Source organism: Manacus candei, unplaced genomic scaffold (assembly GCF_025592945.1).
Source record: "Manacus candei isolate 608988 ecotype Guabito, Panama unplaced genomic scaffold, ASM2559294v1 h1tg000049l, whole genome shotgun sequence".
NCBI classification, from domain to species: domain Eukaryota; kingdom Metazoa; phylum Chordata; class Aves; order Passeriformes; family Pipridae; genus Manacus; species Manacus candei.
The window spans coordinates 9947412-9968768 of record NW_026138097.1 but is presented as its reverse complement, the minus strand read 5'-3'; the positions used below and the strand labels follow the sequence as shown (position 1 = coordinate 9968768).

General features: G+C 37.5%; 1 protein-coding gene across 1 annotated transcript in view; it reads left to right on the top strand.

The window, feature by feature from the left end:
• Nucleotides 1-21357, top strand: part of CDKAL1 (CDK5 regulatory subunit associated protein 1 like 1) — a 406851-nt gene that overhangs the window by 143451 nt on the left and 242043 nt on the right. The window contains exon 8 of the mRNA XM_051799198.1: nucleotides 9616-9736. Coding sequence (XP_051655158.1) covers nucleotides 9616-9736 — 121 coding nt within the window. The remainder of the gene's footprint in view (nucleotides 1-9615; nucleotides 9737-21357) is intronic.

Below are 21357 nucleotides of genomic sequence, written 5' to 3'. Positions count from 1 at the left end.
CTCCTCAACAGGGCGGGGGAGAAAATAAGATGGACTAAGTTTTGGGTCATGATAAGGACAAGAAGATCACTTGCCAGTTACCATCACGGGGAAAACAGACTTGACTTGGGGGAAATTAATTTAATTTATTGCCAATTAAAAATAGAGTGGTGAGAAACAGAGGAGAAAACCAGAGCTAGCTTCCCCCACCTCTCTTCTTCCCAGGCTCAGCTTCGCTCTCTCATCCCAGACTCCTCTATCTCCTCCGCCATGAGTGGCACAGAGGGACAGGGAATGGGGCTGTGGTCAGCCCAGAACAGCTTCTCTCAGCTGCTTCTGCCTCCCCACACTGTTCCCTTGCTCCAACCTGGGGCATTCCCATGTGGTCATCCAAGAACTGTGTGGGTCCTCTGCATGGGGTGCAGTCTTTCAGGAACAGGCTGCTCCAGTGTGGGTCCCCCACGGGCCACGTGTAGTTACTGCCAGAAACCCTGCTCCAGCATGTGCTTTCCACAGGCTCTTCTAAAGGCTGCAGAGGAACCTAATGGGGTGCTTGGGCCACCACCTCCTCCTTCGCCCATCTTGGTGCTCACAGGGCTGTCCCTCACACTTCTTTTACTTGCTGCCAGGCAGAGTTTTTCCCTTTCTTATACCTCCGATGGCTGTGGGGCTCAGCTGTGCCCTGTGGCCGGGCTCTTGGAGCCAGCTGGATCCAGCTGTGTCTGTTGCTTGGCAGTCCTTGCCTCTCCTTGCAGAGGCCCCTGCAGCCCCATCCACACACTCCGTGAGCAGTGCCACATCTGTAAGACTATTTCTAGGAGGCAGAATTGCCTTTTAAACTGAGACTGTGGAAAAGTAAAGGTACTAACCAGAAACACTGTGTTCAAGAGCAGGTTGGATAAGGCCATGAGCAACCTGGTGTGGTTGGACATGCCCCTGCCCATGGCAGGGGTTTGGGACTTGATGATCCTTAAGGTCCATTCCAACCCCTTAACATTCTGTGATTCTATGAATTTATGCCAGGGGCTGTCTGTGTTTGACAGATTAAAAGAAGTGGAGGGGATGAAATCAGGTTTTCAATAGGCAATATACAGAGCTACAGTGTCTGTAACTTGGTGACATGACTGTGGTTAAAAAATTTATCATCACTCATGTGTACATATTAATCACTGAGGTTAACAGCATCATGTGGTACGTCACCCCCTTTTTCTGTGGCCCTAGATTGGCCACAGAAACATGTGGTACATGTTCACCACTTTTCTGTGGCCCTAGATTGGAAATTTTGGAGTTATTCCTTTTTAAACAAAAATTATTATAAATTTCTGTTGTCATTTATGGAAATAGCATTATGAGTAGAAAGATTGTCACTACTGAAACCAGTAGCATTTTGTTTTCTTCTATTATTTAAGAACTACTGTGACAACAAGCATTGGCTTATGAAGGACCTGTCTGGAAGGTGTTCCACTGTATGGCTTTTAAGTGAAAGTGTTTTTGTGCAGCCAGATGCTTCAGTGAGAGCACTAGCTTGCATTTCGGTTGCCCTTTCTGATTGCTTACTAATAGTACAATGTGCAGTAGAAATGAGTTCAAGATAGTAATATCATTATCTGTACCAGTATCAGTTTTGTGAGTTTAGCTTTGTAGACTGTAATAAAAAAAAACCAAAACAGTAGAGCATGATGAGGAATATACATTAGTTGTGAGGAAACTGCCTCTGCAAAGACAGATTTTAATTGCTTTTTATAGAACAACAGTAATTGCGTGACTCAACATTAAAATCTTACCTGCTGGGGCAAGAGATTTCTGTTGCCATCAATTGGTTTCTGTTCTTACAACACAGTTTATTGCTGTTTTTGCTGTACCTGTTCAAATGCTTTTGGGCATGCAGTGACTATTAGATGTGTGAGATGATCCAGGGTTTTAGATAGGTTTTGTAATTATTTTTCTCACTGTAATGATTTCATTGATTTAGCTTATAAAACAATAGAGCTGACTATCTCTGTTATGATGGTCATTGTTGTGACTTTATTTTGTAAGTAGTTCACAGAAACTGAATGGGAGATAAATAGTGCCACAGAAGAAGAAAACAAGCAGTTGAGGGGAAACAGACTGAAAATCTCAGTAGCAAAATTGTGATTGGTCATCGTTAAGTGAACCTGTGATTTGCGCAGGAAAGATGCCTTTTCTTCCTGACCTGTATGTGCTCTTTTCCATGCTTTCAATGAATGACCATCTTACAGCATCCCTGTTTTTCTGTCCTATTCACATTGGTTAGACTCAGCTAGGTTTAGCTCTGTTAGAGTCATTGTGGCTCGTAAATGTGAAGAGTACCTCGTTTAAACCAGTGGAATTTAATAAAAGCTTGTTTTTGCATACAGTGCTAAGTTCAACTCAGCGAAGTTCAGCTCTAAGGCTAAATTTGGTTTGTTCAACCTGCACCCCCCAAAACATTAGGCAGGTTACTTGAGCTGCTGCAGCTGGCTCTGACAATCCTCCTTTCAGCATTACCTTTCCTCAGAACGCAGCCTGTTTCATCTGATTCAAAATGTCTTTTCCCTTGAAAGTTTCTCTCCAGGATCTCCTGAGGTTTTGAGCAGAATCTTTGATCATAATCAAATGCATTTCTTCACAGAAAGGTGAGGACAGAGGGTCAGGGGAACTCTTCCTGCAGTCGATTCTTAGTATTGTCCTTCCGAGATGTAGAATGGTAGCCAGCATTTTGAGTTCAGAGGAGATGTATCGTTCAGTCACTCTTGCAGAAAGACAATAACATCATATGATCTCAAAATAAGTAGGGGAAGCTATTGAATCCTGAAAAAAGGAATAGGGCATTTCATGTGTTTCTTGAATACTTATATTCTTCATTTAACTTGGTGAAATTTTTGTATGGACAGTAATTCCTCATTAATAGTTTTCTGTTTTTCTGTTTTACTTGTTGTACAGTATGGTTTTAATGCTTACAGATATTGTTTTGATTGAATCATACATTAAAGACATATCAAGAATAAAGAGGTATTGTATGTTTAATAGAGAGAAAGTGATGTATGAATTTTAGCAATCTGGGCCACCTGCAGAGCTTTTCTTCTGAATATCTTGTTTTTGAAATTACATACAATGAATTTTAAAAAGCTCCTATTGTCACCTGTATGACACTCACATTCTGGAGTCTTCTGAAACAATATTATTGTTGGATGCTAATTCCAAGTGCAGTGCTTAGCAGTTGTCAGCATTTCAAGCTTGTAACATACATGCTGTATGCTTAGTAATACCTGCACATTTCTGTGAAGCTTTTTAAGTTGGTAGAGGGTGGAAGGCAATCTTTTTATGAAAAAATTTGAATTGCAGAGACTGGATCAAACATACCACCCTCTGCTGGCATTCTGTTGGGATTGGTTGCCTGGCCCAAGGCATGCTGCCATGTCACTCAGGGAAAGATCAGTAATTCTGACAGCCTTAGTCTGAATTATTCCTTGTCTTGTAGTGGACCCAGTTCCTTCCTGAACCAGTTGAAGCAGTCTGACTGTTACAGTATATTCCCATCTTCACTGATCTAGAAGAGGAATAATTTATGTTAGCTGCTTGGCCAGGAGCAGGCCAGGTACCTTGCAGTTAGGTTTGGCTTTTCTTTGCTTCCTGTACTTGAGCCAGGAAATCCCACTGATGACACTCAGGGATGCCAACATGCTGCTGGCCAGCTGGGGTTGGTTTGGGTGGGAGCATCCACACAGCAAAGTCCTAAACCAATTAGTGTCCTTGTTTTCGCACTTGTGTGTGTCTGGCAGCTTGTGATTGCTCTGGGGAGTTTGGGAATTCCTTTGAAATCAGTCATGTCTGCTGTGGGACAGCTTGTTTGTGCTGCAGGGCAGGGAGAAAAGATGGGAGAGGAGCTTATGGTCTGCCCTTGCTACACGTGGGCTTCTTCCATCAGAGACAGACCAGGGCATGGGCTCTAAGCCTACCTGTTCTCTACAAGCTTACCAAGTCTGGGTTTAAAGCACCTCCAAATTAAAGAGGTTTAGGCTCAAATATGATTAACAGCCTGGCTTAGCTGTAGAGTGTGTTAGGCAATTTGTGTTGCATCCTTTTATTTCAGATGGTATTTTTTTCCTGTTAGTCCTGCCAGAAAATCCAAAATAATTGTTTAGAAGGTTGGTTTTACCCAGTAGTTACAGAGCTAGAAGAACATAACTCTGGAAATAAATCCAGTATTCAAATTTTGTAATAGCTCCTGATTTGCCTCTTCTGCCTTTACACATATTTTTATTTTGATCTTCTTGACTCTCTTTTCTCGTTACTTCTAATCCTTTTCACCTTTTATATTTGCTTGATGCTCCTTTGAGTTTTTATCACTACTTTTGCTTCTTCTTTACACTTCTTCCTTTTGTTTTTCTTTGAAGAAATTTACTTACTTTGTTTTCCCTTCATATAGCTTTACTTTCCTTAGCTACACTGCTCCCATGTGCCATTTTTAGCAGTGCTAGCCTTGAGGAAAGGAAACTCTCTATTCATTAGAAGCAAATAACGGTGGAAGGAAATGTGTGCAAGAGTACATGAAATAGTGCTTAATCCTTTTCCCTGAAGATGCTGTAGAAGATCAGACAGGTTGGTGAGAGACATCAGGGAAGTATAGAACAGTGCATTGGCAGCCGTGTTGTGAGGAAAAAAGTGTCTTTCAGGAAATGGTGAATAACCTCTAAGCATCATGATGTAACTGGGAAAAGGAAAGAATGGGTAACAGAACGAGCAGAAAACAATAGAAATTTTTGCTGCCAAGGCTGGGGTTTCCTGCATCTTTGAGGATTTTCTTTAAACTCATGTTTTTGAACTGCTCGAGATATCTGCACAGAACTTTGAAGTTAATAGTTAAGAGAGCTCTGCGTCTGGCTGGAGTTGTGTTTCAGAGGTACACTTGTAGCTCCAGCGGGGTGTGCAGGGATGGGGAGGGATCCTCAGTGGATGCCCTCTTCCATTGTCCAACCAGATACTATTTCCCAGCAGCAATTGAGGGGTGCAGCCTATGGACAGAGTGAAGCTGATTATATTAATATCTGATACAACACTGATAGTCAGTTAAAGTTAACTAAGGATGAATAATCCAGCCACTTATTCTTGTAATAAACTAGGAAAATACCAATCCAATTTGAATCTATTTGCTCTAATGCCATTAGCATGCTTCTGTGGTTCTAGGTGGTGGGTCTGATGGTAGGCTGAGGTACACAGGACATTTCATGTTATGATCTTATGGCAGAGAAATTCCATTGCCTGTTCCCTTCATATATTTGTATGTCAGGATCGGGCATTCTCCATCACAGTCCTGAAGCACATGCATCCATGATTAAAGACATACATGCCATTAATGCTGTGTTACTTTTTGATGTCCTTTTTAGCAAGTAAAAAAAAATACCTCGAAAATATTTTCATTCTGCACACTGATTTATCAAGCTAGACACATTTGAATGCCCTCTTTTAGGCTAACAATAGGATTTAATATCCTGATTAATTCATTCCAACCTCATCGTTTTTCCAGACAGCGCCAAGTGATATGAATTACGTCCACTGACTTCTATGTAAAGACGAGTTTAATTTTAAACAGTTCTGAAAACTAGAGAGCTCTGATTTATTTTTTTAATTGTTTCTAGCTTGATTTCATTTACACTTGCTATGAGTGATTCTGCTCTGTAACTGTCCTTGCTGGACTTGGTTAGTACTGTTGTGTAGTAATCTGTATTAATTATCTACTAATTAGTGAAAATTTGCTCTGAATCATGACCTAAACCATTTTTTGTTTGTTTTGTTTGTTATTTGTGGTTTCTTTTTTGTGCTTTTTTTTGTTTGTTTGTTTGTGGAGTTTTTCTGAGGTTTTTTTTTGTTGTGTTTTTTTGTTTGTTTGTTTGTTTTTGTTTTTTGTTTTTTTTTCCTTAGGGAAATTTTGTCTGCAGTTAGACTATGTGGAAGTAGAAAAGTTATTTTTATAGCAGAAGAGGTTTATATACCTAGGCTGTTTAGGCTCTCATATCTAACCTGACTAGCTCTCTTTGTCATTAAACTGTGTTTCAAAGTTTGCATCATCCAGTGAGCCATCAAAAAAGGTGTGTTGTTTGTTTGATATCTGAGGTGGAGCACTCATTGTTATGGTGGTAGACTTGTGATTAACTCAGATTTCAGAAATGTTTCTTTCAAAACTGAAAGAAAAAGGAAAGAAACAAAACAAACATAAAAAGAAAGACTCCTTTTAAGTTTGTGACACCTGTTTTACTTAGGTAAGTTATCCAACCTGTAATGTCAGAGAGAAGGTAACTTAATCAGATAAAATACTTTGGAAGTAGAGCTTAATTGCAGTGTTTTGCCCCATTCTAGGCTTTGAAAGGAGGTTATAAATGAGATTTAAAATTACTGCTTTTTCTGTTACGCTTGATCTTAGTGTGGCCTTAATAGTGCTGGCTAGAGAATATAAAAAAATGTTACTTAGCCATTTCCTTATTGAAGACAACAAAATACTTATTTTTAAGTTTTCTTGAAATAAATATGATGGAAAAAAAAGATCTACAGTATGATTCTGTGTTTATCAAGTTGTGTTTTATTAATAGCAACAATTCTGTAAACAGATGCTTTAGTGATTACTTAAAATGAAACAAATAGTCCTTGTATGGGGTAGGAGAAAAAGGATTTAAGGTCACAAATACTGTAACTGAGTGGGTTTTTTTCTTAAAAAAAATTAAAAAATTGAATGTGTCTGCAAAAAGGTCACAGTAGTTGGATGGGCATGTGCTGTTTGCTTTTTGGAGGCTTTCAACTCTCTGCTAAAAGTCATCTCCCAGTACTGCTTTTTTTTAGCCTCTGGTGTCTGGACCAAAAAGTGCAGAGATGTTGTTATTCCCAAGTTCCACACAGATCTTGCAAGCCTCATATTAACTTGAATGTCAGTGTCATTCTGATGTTGAAAAGTAGGAATATGGGAAATGTATTTCATGTGAAAATAAGCTGCCATATTTGATTGCCAGACCATGGATTTCCTGAGCTCAGGAGCGGGGTTGGGGTGGATGTTAGCGTTTAGTGAATCACTTGGGAGATGGTCACAGAGCAAGGATTTCTCTCCTGAATAAAGGAAGTTTCTGAAGGTAGGAGAGGCTGGGTCTTGTACTCCCTATGAGCTATGTTTGCTGTGTAGAGTGTTCTAAGATTTTTTGATTGGTTGGTTTGTTGTTGTTGTTTTTCCCCCTGATGTATATGGTAACTTATTTAGCATCTGAAGGACAAAGATCTGTGAGAAGATAGAAGCAGTGCTTTTGAACAAGATTTTTTAGGCTACAGTAGTGGTTTGTCTTTATTTTTTTTTTTTACCTGATTTCCTAAGAAGAGATAGATTATAAATTTGTGCCTCCTGCACAAATCTGTCATTGTTTCCATTCCCTCCCTCCTTACAAGTTTTTCGTCCTTTGACAAATTTCAAACAGACTTATGACAAGTTTTGTAGGCTAAAGGACACACTTTTTTTCAGAAGTTCCGTGAAAAAGTTTGCCCGTTTGATTAATACTCCCAGTATGAAAAAGGGAGAGCATGAGCTGTATTCTTATTAGAGAGCAGTAACTCACATGGCTGTTAGCTGTGAGGGTGTGTGGAAGTGAAGCCTCACTGATTCTGTGCTCTGAGATGTTACTTGTGGGGGGGAGGTGGCAGGTTGGTTTTGTGGTTTGTTGGTTTGGTTTTGTTTTTTATACTTAAGAATGGTGGTTTGACCCCAGTTCTGAGTGTATGAATTTTAAATTTTGGGTAACTTGCTGTTAAGCCCAATTGTTTTAAGTAATATTTAATTACTGTGAATTGTTCCACTGTATTTTCAGCCATAAATCCAAATACAGTTTTAATATAGTAATGTAATTGAATATTTTAAAAATGGATAAACTGGTTTATACCAAGTTAACCACTCTATTAAGAAATACAAAAAGGCATGTTCTCTGCTTCTAGTTTAATTCTTACATTTTACATAATGCAGTAACTTTTGTTACAGAAGTAAATAAAATGGTGCCATGCTTGCAGCTCCTCAGTGAAGCATTAGATTGGGAAATAACTGAATGTATTGTGAGACAAAGATATTGCTATTGTTGTTAGGAAAAGGTAGAAGTGAATAAGTTAGCAAATATTAATAGCATAAATACCATATTACTAAATTCACAGCAGGATATAATGAAATTTTTGTCAAATGCAACTGCAGAAGTTATGCCTTTTATTTCGTGTTGACATTATGATGTGTCCTATCAGTATTAAGTGTTATGTCTACTGTTGATATTAGCCATTATGCTGTCAGGTCACTGCTCACTTCTTCATTAGGTCATGTATTTGATTGAGAATTTTTATGTATCTTAAAAAAACCTGAGAAAGATGGTATACTAGTAGTTTTCATGCAGGCTGTCATTGCCATATCACAGAAATAAATTCAGAGTATGAATGCTATGTTATTAAAAAAATAATTTTTGACTTCTCACAACAGGCAGTGAAGAAAGGCTTTGGCTGATGAAGGAATTAATTTTGTAAATAGCTGTTAGTAATGTAAGTTAGGAACTTTGGTTGAACACAGGTTTTAATTGATTTGTTTATAGACTTTGCTATGGTGGATGTAGCTCAACTTGTAACTTCATAGTTGCATGCAATCCTCTCATCCCACTCCTGTTTTAGGGGAAATTTTTCTTCTCTGAAAGATTTGAGGGATTGTAGCTGTAGCTATCAAAAAGTTTTCAACAAATACATGCTTTCTCTTGCTCCTTCCCTGCAAGTAGTGGTTACTTTCCATCTCCATTCAGGAAAGCATTAGCTTTCCCTTGCTGTCTCTCATCTGCCTATTCTAGGCTTTGTGCAGTAAATGATACGTCTTACATTTATACTATGCGTTGCAATAATATACACAATTGTTTTGAGTCTTCATTATTAGTTCCTCCTTCTGAATATCAGCAAACCCTGTCATTTGTGCTCTTTAAATATAGGTCTTGTTGTGGTATGACTTATGTACTGTTGTAGGCAGTTGGTGAAATTATTTGTGTTTTACTCTCTGAATATTACTGGTTTCAGGAAAGGAGTTGTGAGGCAGTTTTCTGACCTGCAGTTGTCTTGGTGTGGGGAGGAATATGCTCAAATCTTGGTAATCAGCTTAGCCACGGACATGTTGTCAGGATATGCTTCACAGCACTTTCCCTCAGACTTACACGGTCAGATACCTTTGAAATGTGTTGGTTCTCCATATTACAAGCTCAAAAAGTATTTAGATGCTTATTACCTACTAATTTAGGTTTGAGTGAAATTTTTGGGAAAAATATTTTAATCCTGCCATTTAAATATTACTGCTATGTTGATATTTGCTAGAGAATCTGAAAATGAAACTGCTTAGATCATTTTAATCGGCTAAAACAGAAAATGCAAGTGTGAAAAGATAATTGGATGAAATAATTTGTTCGTTTTAAGATCATGTATTTTACCTGTCAGTGTCTCTTTTTAAATGCTCCAGTTGGTGAAAATAGATTATTACATCTCATTCTCATTTTCAATCTTTGAAGTATAAACACTACTTCTAAAGAAGAGCAAATCAAAACAAATATGATGGGACTTGTTCTTTGTATTGACTGCATTTTTTTGCTTCATTTGAAGGTCATTCTGTGAGACTGCTGGGTCAGAAAAAGGATAATGGAAAACGTCTGGGGGGAGCACGACTGGATTTGCCAAAGATTAGGAAGAATCCACTGATAGAAATAATTTCCATCAATACAGGGTAAGAGTCTTCAAAACTTATAAAACATCCAGTACTGCTGAGGAATTCCATTTATATCTTTCTGCAGGCCTAGTGTATTACTCCTAAGCTACACAGAAGGAGGCAGGATGACCACTTTTGATTAGTGAAAGACATGAAATTATATTCTTTATGGAAAATGAATCCCTGCTTCTTTGGATATGAGAAGAAAAGAGTATAGAGAGAGGTTTTTTTCCCATGTTCTTTTGATTTCTAAGATGGTAGTTCCGGAATATTGTTAGTAGCTCATTAAGATCTGTAAATGTCATTAAGATCCATCTGACGTGATTGTCAGCCCAGATGTATTGATTGCTAAATTAGATATAGTTACTTCTGTCGTGCCCCTCTAATATGTTTAAAGATCAGGAGATATCCTGTATATATTTATTCTTTTCTTTGTTTGAACAAGCTACTCTCTCCTATCAATCAGCAATTTCCCCATAAGACCACAAGCTTCTGTTCTGTATTCCTATTTTGAGGAATTCTATTTTAATCTCCCTTACCTTGATACTTTCCTTTTCTCAACTCCACTTGGTAACGTCCCATTTTGTTAGTTTACTAAAAAGAAATAAATAACAAAACAGCAAGAACAAAAGAAATCCCACACAAGTCCTCTTCTGATTTTTCTATCTTCTCCAAGTTGTATAGAAATTTCCCTGATGGCAAGATTTAAAATGCATTGTTCTAGGCATTCCAGGTGGGTGTGAATTTGCTGTGTAGAGAAAAAAAATGTGGTGGATCTTCCCTCACTTTGAGTTTAGATTAGCACATTCATAAACATTTCGTAGAAGAGTTTTGCTACTATCATCTTTCTTGCTTCCTTGTCTTTAAGTAATGTGGCCTTAATAATTTGCTGTAAAACATAGTGTGCTATTTAGGTCAGAATACCAGTTCAAATTTTAGTCTGGCTGCTTTTTCTTCCTCTGATTTTTGGTAAATATATGGGTGATGTTTTGTCATATTGCTGAATTATAATAACTTTTTAAACTGCATTTTCGTGCATGGATTGTTTTTGAAGTCTGGATATGAGCTTTTCTGGTCCAGTTACTTTAAGTGATCCAAATTCTTTCCCTTATTGGCTTTCCTGTTGACATCTTGTTTGTGCCCACGAAAATGCTTTTTGTGATTAAAAATGAGCAAAGCATTCTTTTACATTTGACCATGTCTGAGCTGAGTTTTCAGATGTTATAAATTTTCCTTTTCCACTAAAATTTATCGCAATCTAATGTTATAATATCTTTCTAGTTGTAAATGTTGTCAAGGTGGTAAGCTAATTGAGCTATGGTCTTGTTCGTATGTCTTTTGACTTGTAGTAGTGAATTTAAGATGGCAGAATGTATTGCTATTTCTGATAACAGGTTACTGCTACCCTAATTAGAGAGGTTAATACAATAAGGGTACTGTAGGGTATTAGGCGTAGGTGGCTGATGAGAGTAGCAATCATTTGAAAATTCTTTTTAATGTACTTTGAACAGATGTATTTTCATACTGGGTTTTGAAAAAAACAATTATTTCCCAAATTGATCAAACTGCAGACAATTAACATCTCCTTAAGATGTTACATTAGGAAAATCTTTTCTTCAGGACCTGATAGTTTACAAGCACCAATTGCTTCGCTTAGTGGTTATTGCTGTTCTCAAGTCAATGGAATATGTGTTTTATACCATAAAATAATCTAAAAAATACTAGAAATGACAAAAGTATATTTATTTCATGGAGAATAAAGTCAAATATGACTTGATAAGCATTCTGAAAGCCTGAAACAAACAAGTCAGGTGTATAAGATACCTAAATTAACAAATATCTCAATCTATGTTATATTACCTCCTCTCCTGTCTCTCCTGAATTACATTTTTTTGTAATTTTATACTTTCCTGTCTTTCTCTTCTTCTTTCCTCTTCCCCAGCCTCTCCACCTGTGTATTGTAGGTGACGTTTTTGGTTACTATTCTGGGTTTGAAAGTTAAAGCATAGCTTTAGAAAAGCAGCAGCACTCACAGTTTCTGAAAATACAAAAATGTAACCAATGAAAAACAAGACACGTATTACTCACTGTGATTTGCTGTGTTAATTTTATCAGATTTGCCTTACTAGTCTGGCTATGGCAACTTTCAGAACCAATACCATGTTGGAGTCAAGTTGTTTTCTCTGTGTAGAGACTGGAGAAAACTTTGAAGACTAGTTTTTGATACAGTGCTCTTTATTGAGAGATGAGAGTCCTCTTTACTGAGGTGAGTTTGAATCAGACTGTCAGTCTTAAAATAGTAAGAAATACTTGGTTAAAAATAGTGATTTTCTCTTTTGAAATGTGTTTGTCTGATACTGTTGAGCGACAGTGTCTGGGAACAGCATGAGCAGGGTTTCTCCATGAGGGAGGACAAGAAGGGACCTGAGGATGCCACCAGCACAGGCAGTGCCCACACCCAACCTGGTGCCATGGGGTCTGAGCAGTGTGGGCAAAGCTGGGGGCTGGTAGTAGGACCCACCAGCAGTGCCAGACATGGCAAATCACAGAATCATAGAATATGCTGAGTTGAAAGGGACACACAAGGATCATGAAGTCCAACTCTTAGCCCTGCACAGGACATTCCTAAGAGTCACACCGTGTGCCTGGGTGACCCAGGGCCTGGGTCTATCCAGGGGTTCCAGTCAAGATCAAAAGGATATGAGCTGGAGACAAGACTCAGGACAAAGGTACAAACAACACAGGTCCGAGGTCCATCCTGGAGATGAGCACAGAGCTGTAAGCAGGCATGGTAATTAAGCTCAAGCCAGGACAGAGAACATAGGCCTTTGCCTAACTGGGGCTCCTGGCACAGAGCAGGCTGATGGATACAGCAGCTAAGGCTGGTCAAGTCACCACTGTGAGAGGCAGTGGTGTATTACCATTTCCACATGGGGTCTTAATGAACTCTTGTCCTCTTCTGTAATTCTGTGGGGGAAGAAAAGGCTTGTTGCAACATGTATATATATTCCTTATCCCCAAAATATTGGAGTCTTTGAGGGCTCACACTAACCCCTTTCCGTTTCCAGTAGTAGGAATACCTTTATGTACAAGGACATCTGCCAGCTGGAACTATTCTTCTGAGAATTCAGTAGGACAACTTTATTTTTGGAGTCTCCAAAAATACTGATTGTTAAGATATGTCTCATTCTCATACAACTGTGTCTGAGAACACACAATTGAAGTGGGCACAATTGAAGTGCAACACTAGAATAAGATTTGTTTCTTAACTCAGGATGCTGTCAAATTTGGTAATTAAAACAGTGAGACTTCTTGTTATTGATTTCTTCTTCTTTCAGACATGAAGGAAAAAAAATCCTGCATTGAAGGCTTCTTTCCTTGTATAACCGTGAACTTTTTCCCTACTTATCCATGCACAAATGTAGGCCTACATATGCATACATCCCTCCACATCTGTTTTCCCCAGACTTTTGCTGTACATGAGCCTCCTCAGGGCTTCCTCAGCTGTTCCTTTGCATGAATCAAGACTGTCCTATTGAGGGACAAACATATCCATTACAGTATACAGTCCGTAATAATAATTTAAAATAAACCAAAATGAAAACCCACTAGCTGTAGAATATCTGTGAAGATTAAGTGCTACTTCTGTCTGTTGTGAGCCAGCTCAGAGTTTTCACGTGTTTGTACCTAAAAAGGTGTTGCTCTGTCCTTGGAGAGACCAGGGTCTTGTTCAGTGTTTGGCTTTTTTTTTTTTTTTAAGGTAATGGACAGTTTTTTATACTGTTAATTTTGGTTGCACTGAGGTTTGCTGTTTTCTCCTTTAGAAGTCCAAGCTGTCTTTTTAATTTACCATGGAAGTTAGTGGTTTCTGTCAAGAGACTAGATCTCTAGAGAAAAGCTTCCATCCGAGAAGCAACATGTTTCAGTTTCCAAGTATGTTTGCAGAGACTATGGTGAGTTACCAGAATGGGGCACAAGAGACTTACTAGACATGATGACACACAAAGATATGTTAATGACTTTTCATTTCTCCATGTTCCAGATATATGAGTCCTTACCATCCCAGTATCCCATACAAGCTGTAGATTGACCTCTGTATTTCACCTCTTGAATAAGAGACCTTTTCTTCCTATACTGTTCGCTTTCTCTGTTATTGCTTAGAAAACTTTTCAACATTGTTCAAATCAATTCTTCTTTTTTTTTTTTTTTAAAGGAGCAGGCAGTTAATAAAAATTAGTGATTCTGACAGTGCTTGGATAGTTGTCTTAGTAAGTTTCACAGTAATATTAGGAGACTTGAACCTGGAAACATTGATTTGTTCCTGTACTCCAAATCAATTTTCTGCTTTGAATTAAGGGCATTTGGTTAAATCTCTTTCACTTTTATTTATGTCATAAGCATGTATTGTACAGGTCATCCTCCTGGAACAAGCAAGGTAACAGTAGTAGAATAGCAGGTTAAATGCTGCTTGGAGAAAAGACAGTTAATTTTTTAACTAATCTCCTAATGTGATTATTCCATCTGTTAGTTTGAAGTAAGGAAGGGAAGTGTTCTCAAATTCATTTTGCATTACAGCTTCATTTCAGTCTAGGGAAAAATCTTTTCTCCTTGTGGTCTAATCGTCATTAGTGCCAGTTTCATAACCCATGTAGCCACTTAGACAGCTCTCTTTAATAAGATCAAGACTTGGTCTTCCACATGTTAATTAATTCTGTATCCTGAGCTCTTGGCTCTGTAGCTTGGACTATTACTAATGTATCTGTGTTGTTTGCATGACTTGAGCTCCCTTGTTAGCACTCCTATACGTTTCAAATACAACTTTGTACTTTTTGTGGATGCCTTGGGAAGCATGAGAGGAGTGTAGTATCACCTGAATATGAGCCCACACTAGAATTTACTGATGGGTGGGTTTGCCAAAGTGCTTTCCATATTCTTTCGAAGTTTCTACCTCTCTCTTTCCTTCTGGAGCAGACAATTTACTGTACTGCTAATGTGACTGGCTAGAGAAGAATGAACACACATTGAACAGGGAATTCAAAATCAAAAGGAACATAGCAGTGTACATGCATGTGTTAGACGATCTTGACAGTGCAGATCTGTTGCAACCCATGTCAAACTTGCAGTGTGAACATATCTAAAAGGCCAAGTCTCTGTCCAGGTTTTTCTGGTTTTCTCCCTTATATGAAGACACTGCATGAATCCCATATTTTCTCAAGTCTCATTCTCTTGTTACTTTCCTAGATTTCCCTATAAAGAAGCTATTCAGAGGACAGGAAGATGTTTAGGATTCAGCCCAGCAAACACGAGCATCTGGGTTTGAGTGTATTTCTGAGAACAACAGTCATACTGAGACAACTCTGTAATTCAGTGGAAGCACTGTCCACTTATCAATCTTCACATCTGTGTATGTTTTCTTTTGGGAGAAGGGCTTTTAAAAGCATTATTAAAGTGAAAAATAAATTCAAATTACCCATCCAATCAAGCTTGATAGATTATTCCTGTAGTGCTAGAGCAGCTTAGAGAATATCAGCACGATACCTTATGTCAGAAAGATTTTCAGATCTGCTCTTGTGTCTTAAATATAACACTTCAAACTTAGTGCTGAGGAACTGCAACCTTTCTCCTCACAGGAAAGTCCTTGCTAGCAAACTTTTTATTAAGAGTGAACATACATAGTAGTGCTTAAAAGCTCGATGTGTCTTCCTAATTTCCTAGGTTTGTTTTAAGCCAAACTTTGAAGTTCTCAAGTGGTGGTCGTTCAAAATATTTCTAAGCTGCCAAAGGATCTGAATCTAGCACAAGAATTAAAAAAAAAAAAAAAAGTAGTTCTACATACAGTATTTGGTTTGTTTCATGAATCAAGTAACAAAAAATCCAGCATTAAAATAAGCTATAAAGTTACTATTGTCAATCCTGATTTTCCCATGAAGGAATATTTCCTTAGTTGTGAATTGTGAAAGGTTAAAATTCTCTTCTTTCATAATTTTCTCTTATAAGCAGCTTTTTCAGTTTTATGATGAATTGGGGAGTATGAGGATTTAATTTTCTTGAAGAGTTGCATTTTAATTTTGTAATTAAAATAGTTCTTCTATAGATTTCAGTTCAGCATTTGCTTAGGTTTGAATATATAAAATATATAAAATATATAAAATACCCTGGAGTTGTATGTCCATGAAAGTGCAGGTAATTCTGGTTTTGTTTTTGTTGTTTTTTTTTTTTTTTCAAATTTGCCAAAAAGAAGAGTTCATAAATGTAAATGAAATGCTTTCAACTCTGTAATTTTTTAATGTGGTTATCTGAAATATTTACTTTAGTTACCTTTTGTCACATTTAAAACTTGACAACACTAGCTAGTTTTCTTCTTCCTTACTTTTAGTGATTAATAAACAGGTATATGTAAGGCGTTAGGTTGCAAAAAAAAAAAGTAAAATGATACTGGTAAGAGATCTGAAAAGTTTTTGGTGGTATTCAAGGATTCATTTTGCTATAGATAGCTGTCATTGAATCAGCACGTATTTCCAGCTGCTTTTGTTGTTAAAAGCAGATCATATTCCCATATCATTGATGCAATTGGTGAGATGACTCAACAACAACAACTATCAGTAGGTTCCCCAGATGATAGTACGTAAGGAGGGCAGTGACATCATCTCAAAAATGAGGGGATTGCAAACAAAAAGATCAAGAGGAGAAGCACAGGGGCTCTGCTTGCTCTGATGGAGGAATAGTTATTGCTTCCAAATCATTTGATGCCATTACACTGACAGATGTGTAGAGTCCAGTCAGAACAGTATTTATTCCTTTGCCAGCATAAGATACTCCAGAGAAAGATACTGATGGCCTTGGGAACACTTGATGATGCCACTGCAGTTTTTGTCAGTGAAATGTGCATTAGTTATTAGTCTGACAGTACTGCAGGGAGCCTTAGCAGGCTCAGGTGCAGAAGCAGAGGCCCAGGAGCACATGACATAGAAGACAGAGTCGGGAGACGGGTCTAATGAATTTAAGGGTCCAGTATTTCTCGGTTTTGTTTTACCTTGGCTCTTGTCCAGCTATATCAGAGGGATGCTGCATGGCTACACTGGCTTGGGCTTGCAGTGCTGATCCTGCAATATTCTGCTCCTGCTCTACCAGTTCAGAGTGTCTCTTCTCCAGAAGTCAGGTCTGCTCCTCCCCTTGAGTTACAATACAACTTTCTATTTTCATATGGAGACCCATATACCATGGAGTGACTGCAGATGGACACTAGTATTTGGCACTGAGGAGCTCTCTGCAAGAAAGGGAACTGAACATCATGGACATGATCATAAACAGGCAGCACTCAGTGCTGATTAACTGAATATAGTCTAGCCAGTCTGAAGAGTGATTTAAAATTAATATTTAGCAAAGTAGTATAGAGATCAACAAGGATGCACTAGATTTTTTCTAATTACAGTAACAAGTTACTGTTTGTTAAGTCCATAAAAAGAGGCCCTTATTATGATTGTTTAATCCCTGAACTCTTGCAGTGACCTGTGTTGCCTGTCCAGTTTTTTGGCTAATTGAACTGTTTGACCTAGATTTCTACCTTTTTGTGGCATTTAGCAAGCATTATCTACACCTGTGGGTCCACCTTTGAAAATGCTTTGTGAATTCTTATCACCTCTGACTCCTTTGTAACAGGGATGAGTTTTCTGGAGTCACCATCTTAAAACCATACCAAAACATCTTTGATTTCTCAGAAAAGGACATTGCGGCTTAAATTTGACAACTTGTGAAGCCAATGCATTTCTCTGCTGGAATTAGTGGGATATTTCAGTAATAATCTCATCAGTTCAGCAGAAGAATTGCTACTTTTTTGGCTTTCTATGTTTACTCTTGTGAACTCAAATCTGTTCCTAAGTACAATGTTATCTCTAGATAAAAATATAGAGTGTGTTGGAAAATGAAAATCCTTCTGGTATGTGAAAAATCACCTAGTGTTTGACAGTGATAGGCTTGGTTTTTTGGCAACTGATTATATACTTTTGTATATCCAGCTATGACACAATGTTTTCATCATTTCCATCTTCTAAAATACTGCTGTCCCCATTTTGAATGGATAGCCTGAATTATAAATCTTTTCATATTTGGCAAACATCTCTGATTGAATACTTACAAGGTTGAATTCCATATCTTCAATTTACCTGATTTAGTTTGTTCATTAATGACATACAGATTTCCTATATTTTAATGTTTTACTTTTCAAGGTAAGTGACACTGCAGTTGAAAGAAGATTTTAGTTTTTAGAATAAAAGATCAAAACATGTTTTGATCTACATTCAATATTATGCTTGGAAAGGCAAAATATTTTTTTCTGATTATTATAATAATATAGTTAGTATATGATTCTATGTTACATTACCACATGTTGTATTTATTTTTACTTTAGTTCAAGATAAATGCTTAGAGTGAACTCCCCAGGAAATATGAAGTTATACAATTACTTTGGCCCTACCTTAGCTTATAATATTTAAATGGATACTTTGCATAACTATTTAGCTCAAACATGTATGACATGCTAGACTCTATTGTGCCAGTACCTTCAGAAAACAGGGAAGGTAGAAAATCTGGAAGGATAGTGTATGTGTTTTTGAAAGAAAACCTCTGCTTTTTTGTTTATATTTTAGTCAGTATTTGCATGTACATATATTTAGATTTTAGCTGTAGTATACCAAGCGTGTATTTCAACTATTCATGTACCACAAATCAATCTGTTCTTTGGCACAATTCACAAAATCCTTTACATAATGAAAATGATAGATGACATAGTTGTGTGTATCTAGGCATTTTAATTCTAATCATAAAATCTGAAAAGCTAGTAGTCCAAAGCTTGCAGAAACCACACAGCTGTAACTGAGGGAAAAGGCAAAACAGTTGTTTACAACAGAAAGTTTTAACAATCTACTTTTTTGCCTAAGGTCTCTTTCCACTGCAACTTACTGTAACTCACAGCCAAGGTCATTATTTCCTAATTAGATATTCAAGCAGTGTATTGATGACACACTCTGAAAGATTGCTCTTTTTTCAGCTATTACTAATTCACATTTGTTGAAGGCATATAAAATTATATGTAACAGTCTGCTACAAAAAATGCTACAAAATCTCCAGGTGCTTGATGGTAACAGTTTCACTGAAAATGTGGGGAAAAAGCATGGTGTGTCAGAGGTGGATATATTAGTGGGGCTCACCTTCTGATCTTGCCAGCTGTTGTGCTCATAGTCATTTCTGTTCTCTCTGTATCTGTCTTGTTTCTGCGTCCCCATTGCTGAAGATGTGCCTGCTCACCTACTCTTCTTGTGCAGAAAAGTATTGCATTTTGCTAGTTAGTTTCCTTAAGCAGCTTATGTAGAAAGGTAATTGAAGAAAGCCGAAAAGAAAGTAGATGGATTGGGCCAGAAAAGAGCTGTTTCCTCCATCCTGAGTAGCTTGATTTCTGTCTTCTCCGAAGCATCAAAGCAACTGATTTTGTGGGCTGCTTCCTTCAGTGCCAAGAAACCCACCTTGTGATGCAACTTACTGTTAATTGTTCATTGAAATCAACAACTGATGGCAGAGGAGTTACCCCTTGTCTATATTGGTGGAGGTGGCCATGGTCCTCCTCATTCCACAGTAGTATTAGGCCTGGTCAACTTTTTTCGACTGTCTGGAGTTTAGTATGATAAATTCCCTTTTGCTGTTGATATATTCAATTTCTCTTGCTGTTGCCCATGGTAGTTCTGATATTTGCACTAGTCTATTATACAAAATTGCTTTGATGAATAGTGAATAGGATGTAGATGTTTTGTGGATCCTTCTAGAGTAAATATCTTCTACTATGCTAACCTGAAAGGAAGATGATCTTGAGTTCAAGAAGATCCCTCACAAAAAGAAAGATTTTTATACATAAAAAGTTTATTAAATACCTGTATGAAATACATAATTAGGATATAATTTTTTCACTATTTGCCTGAAACAAGCTAATTTTTCCTCTTATGCTTTATGAGTGCTGTTTTTCAACTTTGTACATCTTCATGATTTCTACCACCATTACTCTCTTTACAATGCTACTTTCTCGTTTTTAGAGTATTCAGTGCTTGAACTCACTTTTTTGAATTTCAGTTCTATCCCTGAGATTTCAAGTACAGAACTTGTGAAAACCCTTAGCTATAGCCTTAGAATTTCTCTGATGTCATGCTGTCAATGACAAAATAATCCTGAACTGGGCTTCTTTACTTTCCCTATACGGATTAGAACATGATCCCCTGCCAAGAATAATTTTGAGAGGAAAGAAATTTATAGGGTTCAAAGGGTCTTTAAAAGACTAGTACATCAAATACCTGCAGTTGTGACATCATTTGTGGTATGACTTGAAGACTTGTATTAATTTCTGAGATTGTATTTTTCATTGCTCTTGTTAAATGCTGTTTGAATGGGTCTAGAATAAGCATGTGTTTAATGAATGTCCTATTCCAAGAAGTGTTCAGCCAATCCTTCATTAAGTTTGCTGACATATGTCACCTAAGAATTTTTCCTGTAAATAGTTGTTTCTTTGGCTTTATTCTGCTATTCAAAGTGACATACAATGGCAACTCCATACTATATTCTAATACTGCCAGCTGTACTGTAACACATATTTTTAATTTCGCTGTTGTTATGATGATGGATTTCTTCAATGATGCTGTTTGGTGACATGTCAAAGTAAACTGACATCTAATCTACATCATCCACTCGGCTCTTTACGTGGTCCAGTCATATGCAGTTTGTGTGCAGTGAGGTTTTTCAGTGGAGTCAGAAGGTGCATGTTGGTAAAGTTCTTTGCCATAGGGAAAAACATGATGACACATTGTTTGTACACAAGCATTACTGGCCTTGAAATTTTGCTGTAGAGTTTTCTGTACTCATGCTATTTTTTTGAGCTCTCAGTTTTTGAGAAATGCTGTTTAAGTACATGTAAATTCTACAAGTATTTTTTTCTGGGTCATGAAAACTTCCTCTTTTGAGTCTGCTGAATGACTTCTGCATTGAGTTAGAAGAAAATAGCTCATTTTGATTGTTTCCATTTTTGCACTTTTGCCTCCCTTAGGTTATTTCCTCCCAGCCTCACAAATTTGAACATTTTCTCCATATAGTGCCATAGTTAGTTTAAAATTTGCATCAGATCTTCTCCTTATACATTTTGATGCATTTCCTTTTGCTCTTGTGTACATCCCATTTTGAGAAAATTTGCTATTTCACACTTCATTTAGAAGACTTAGTAAGACTCATAAAAGTTGCCAGAAATCACCGTGCAATTCTCTAAACTCCAGTACACCACACAACTTGCAAGTCAGTGAGAAAAACAGCAGTAATCACATGCTCCAACTGCGTCATCTCATTAAAACTTTGGGCAGCTCCAGGCATATTTGTGCTCCTCCGTCACTAGGTGGCTTCCCACACTACGCAGTTCTGTGACTCTCTTAACCCAAGAGGAAGATCACCAGAATTTAACACAGTTTGCAGTTTTCAAGTTAAGCTACATGGGGGAAAGGTTAGGGGGGTGCGTAAAAAAACTTGATTTTGCTTTGTGTAGCAACGACGTATAGTTTCCTGCAGTTTCAGCTCATTCCTTTCAGTGCTACATTCCTAATTTTTTTGAAGACCAA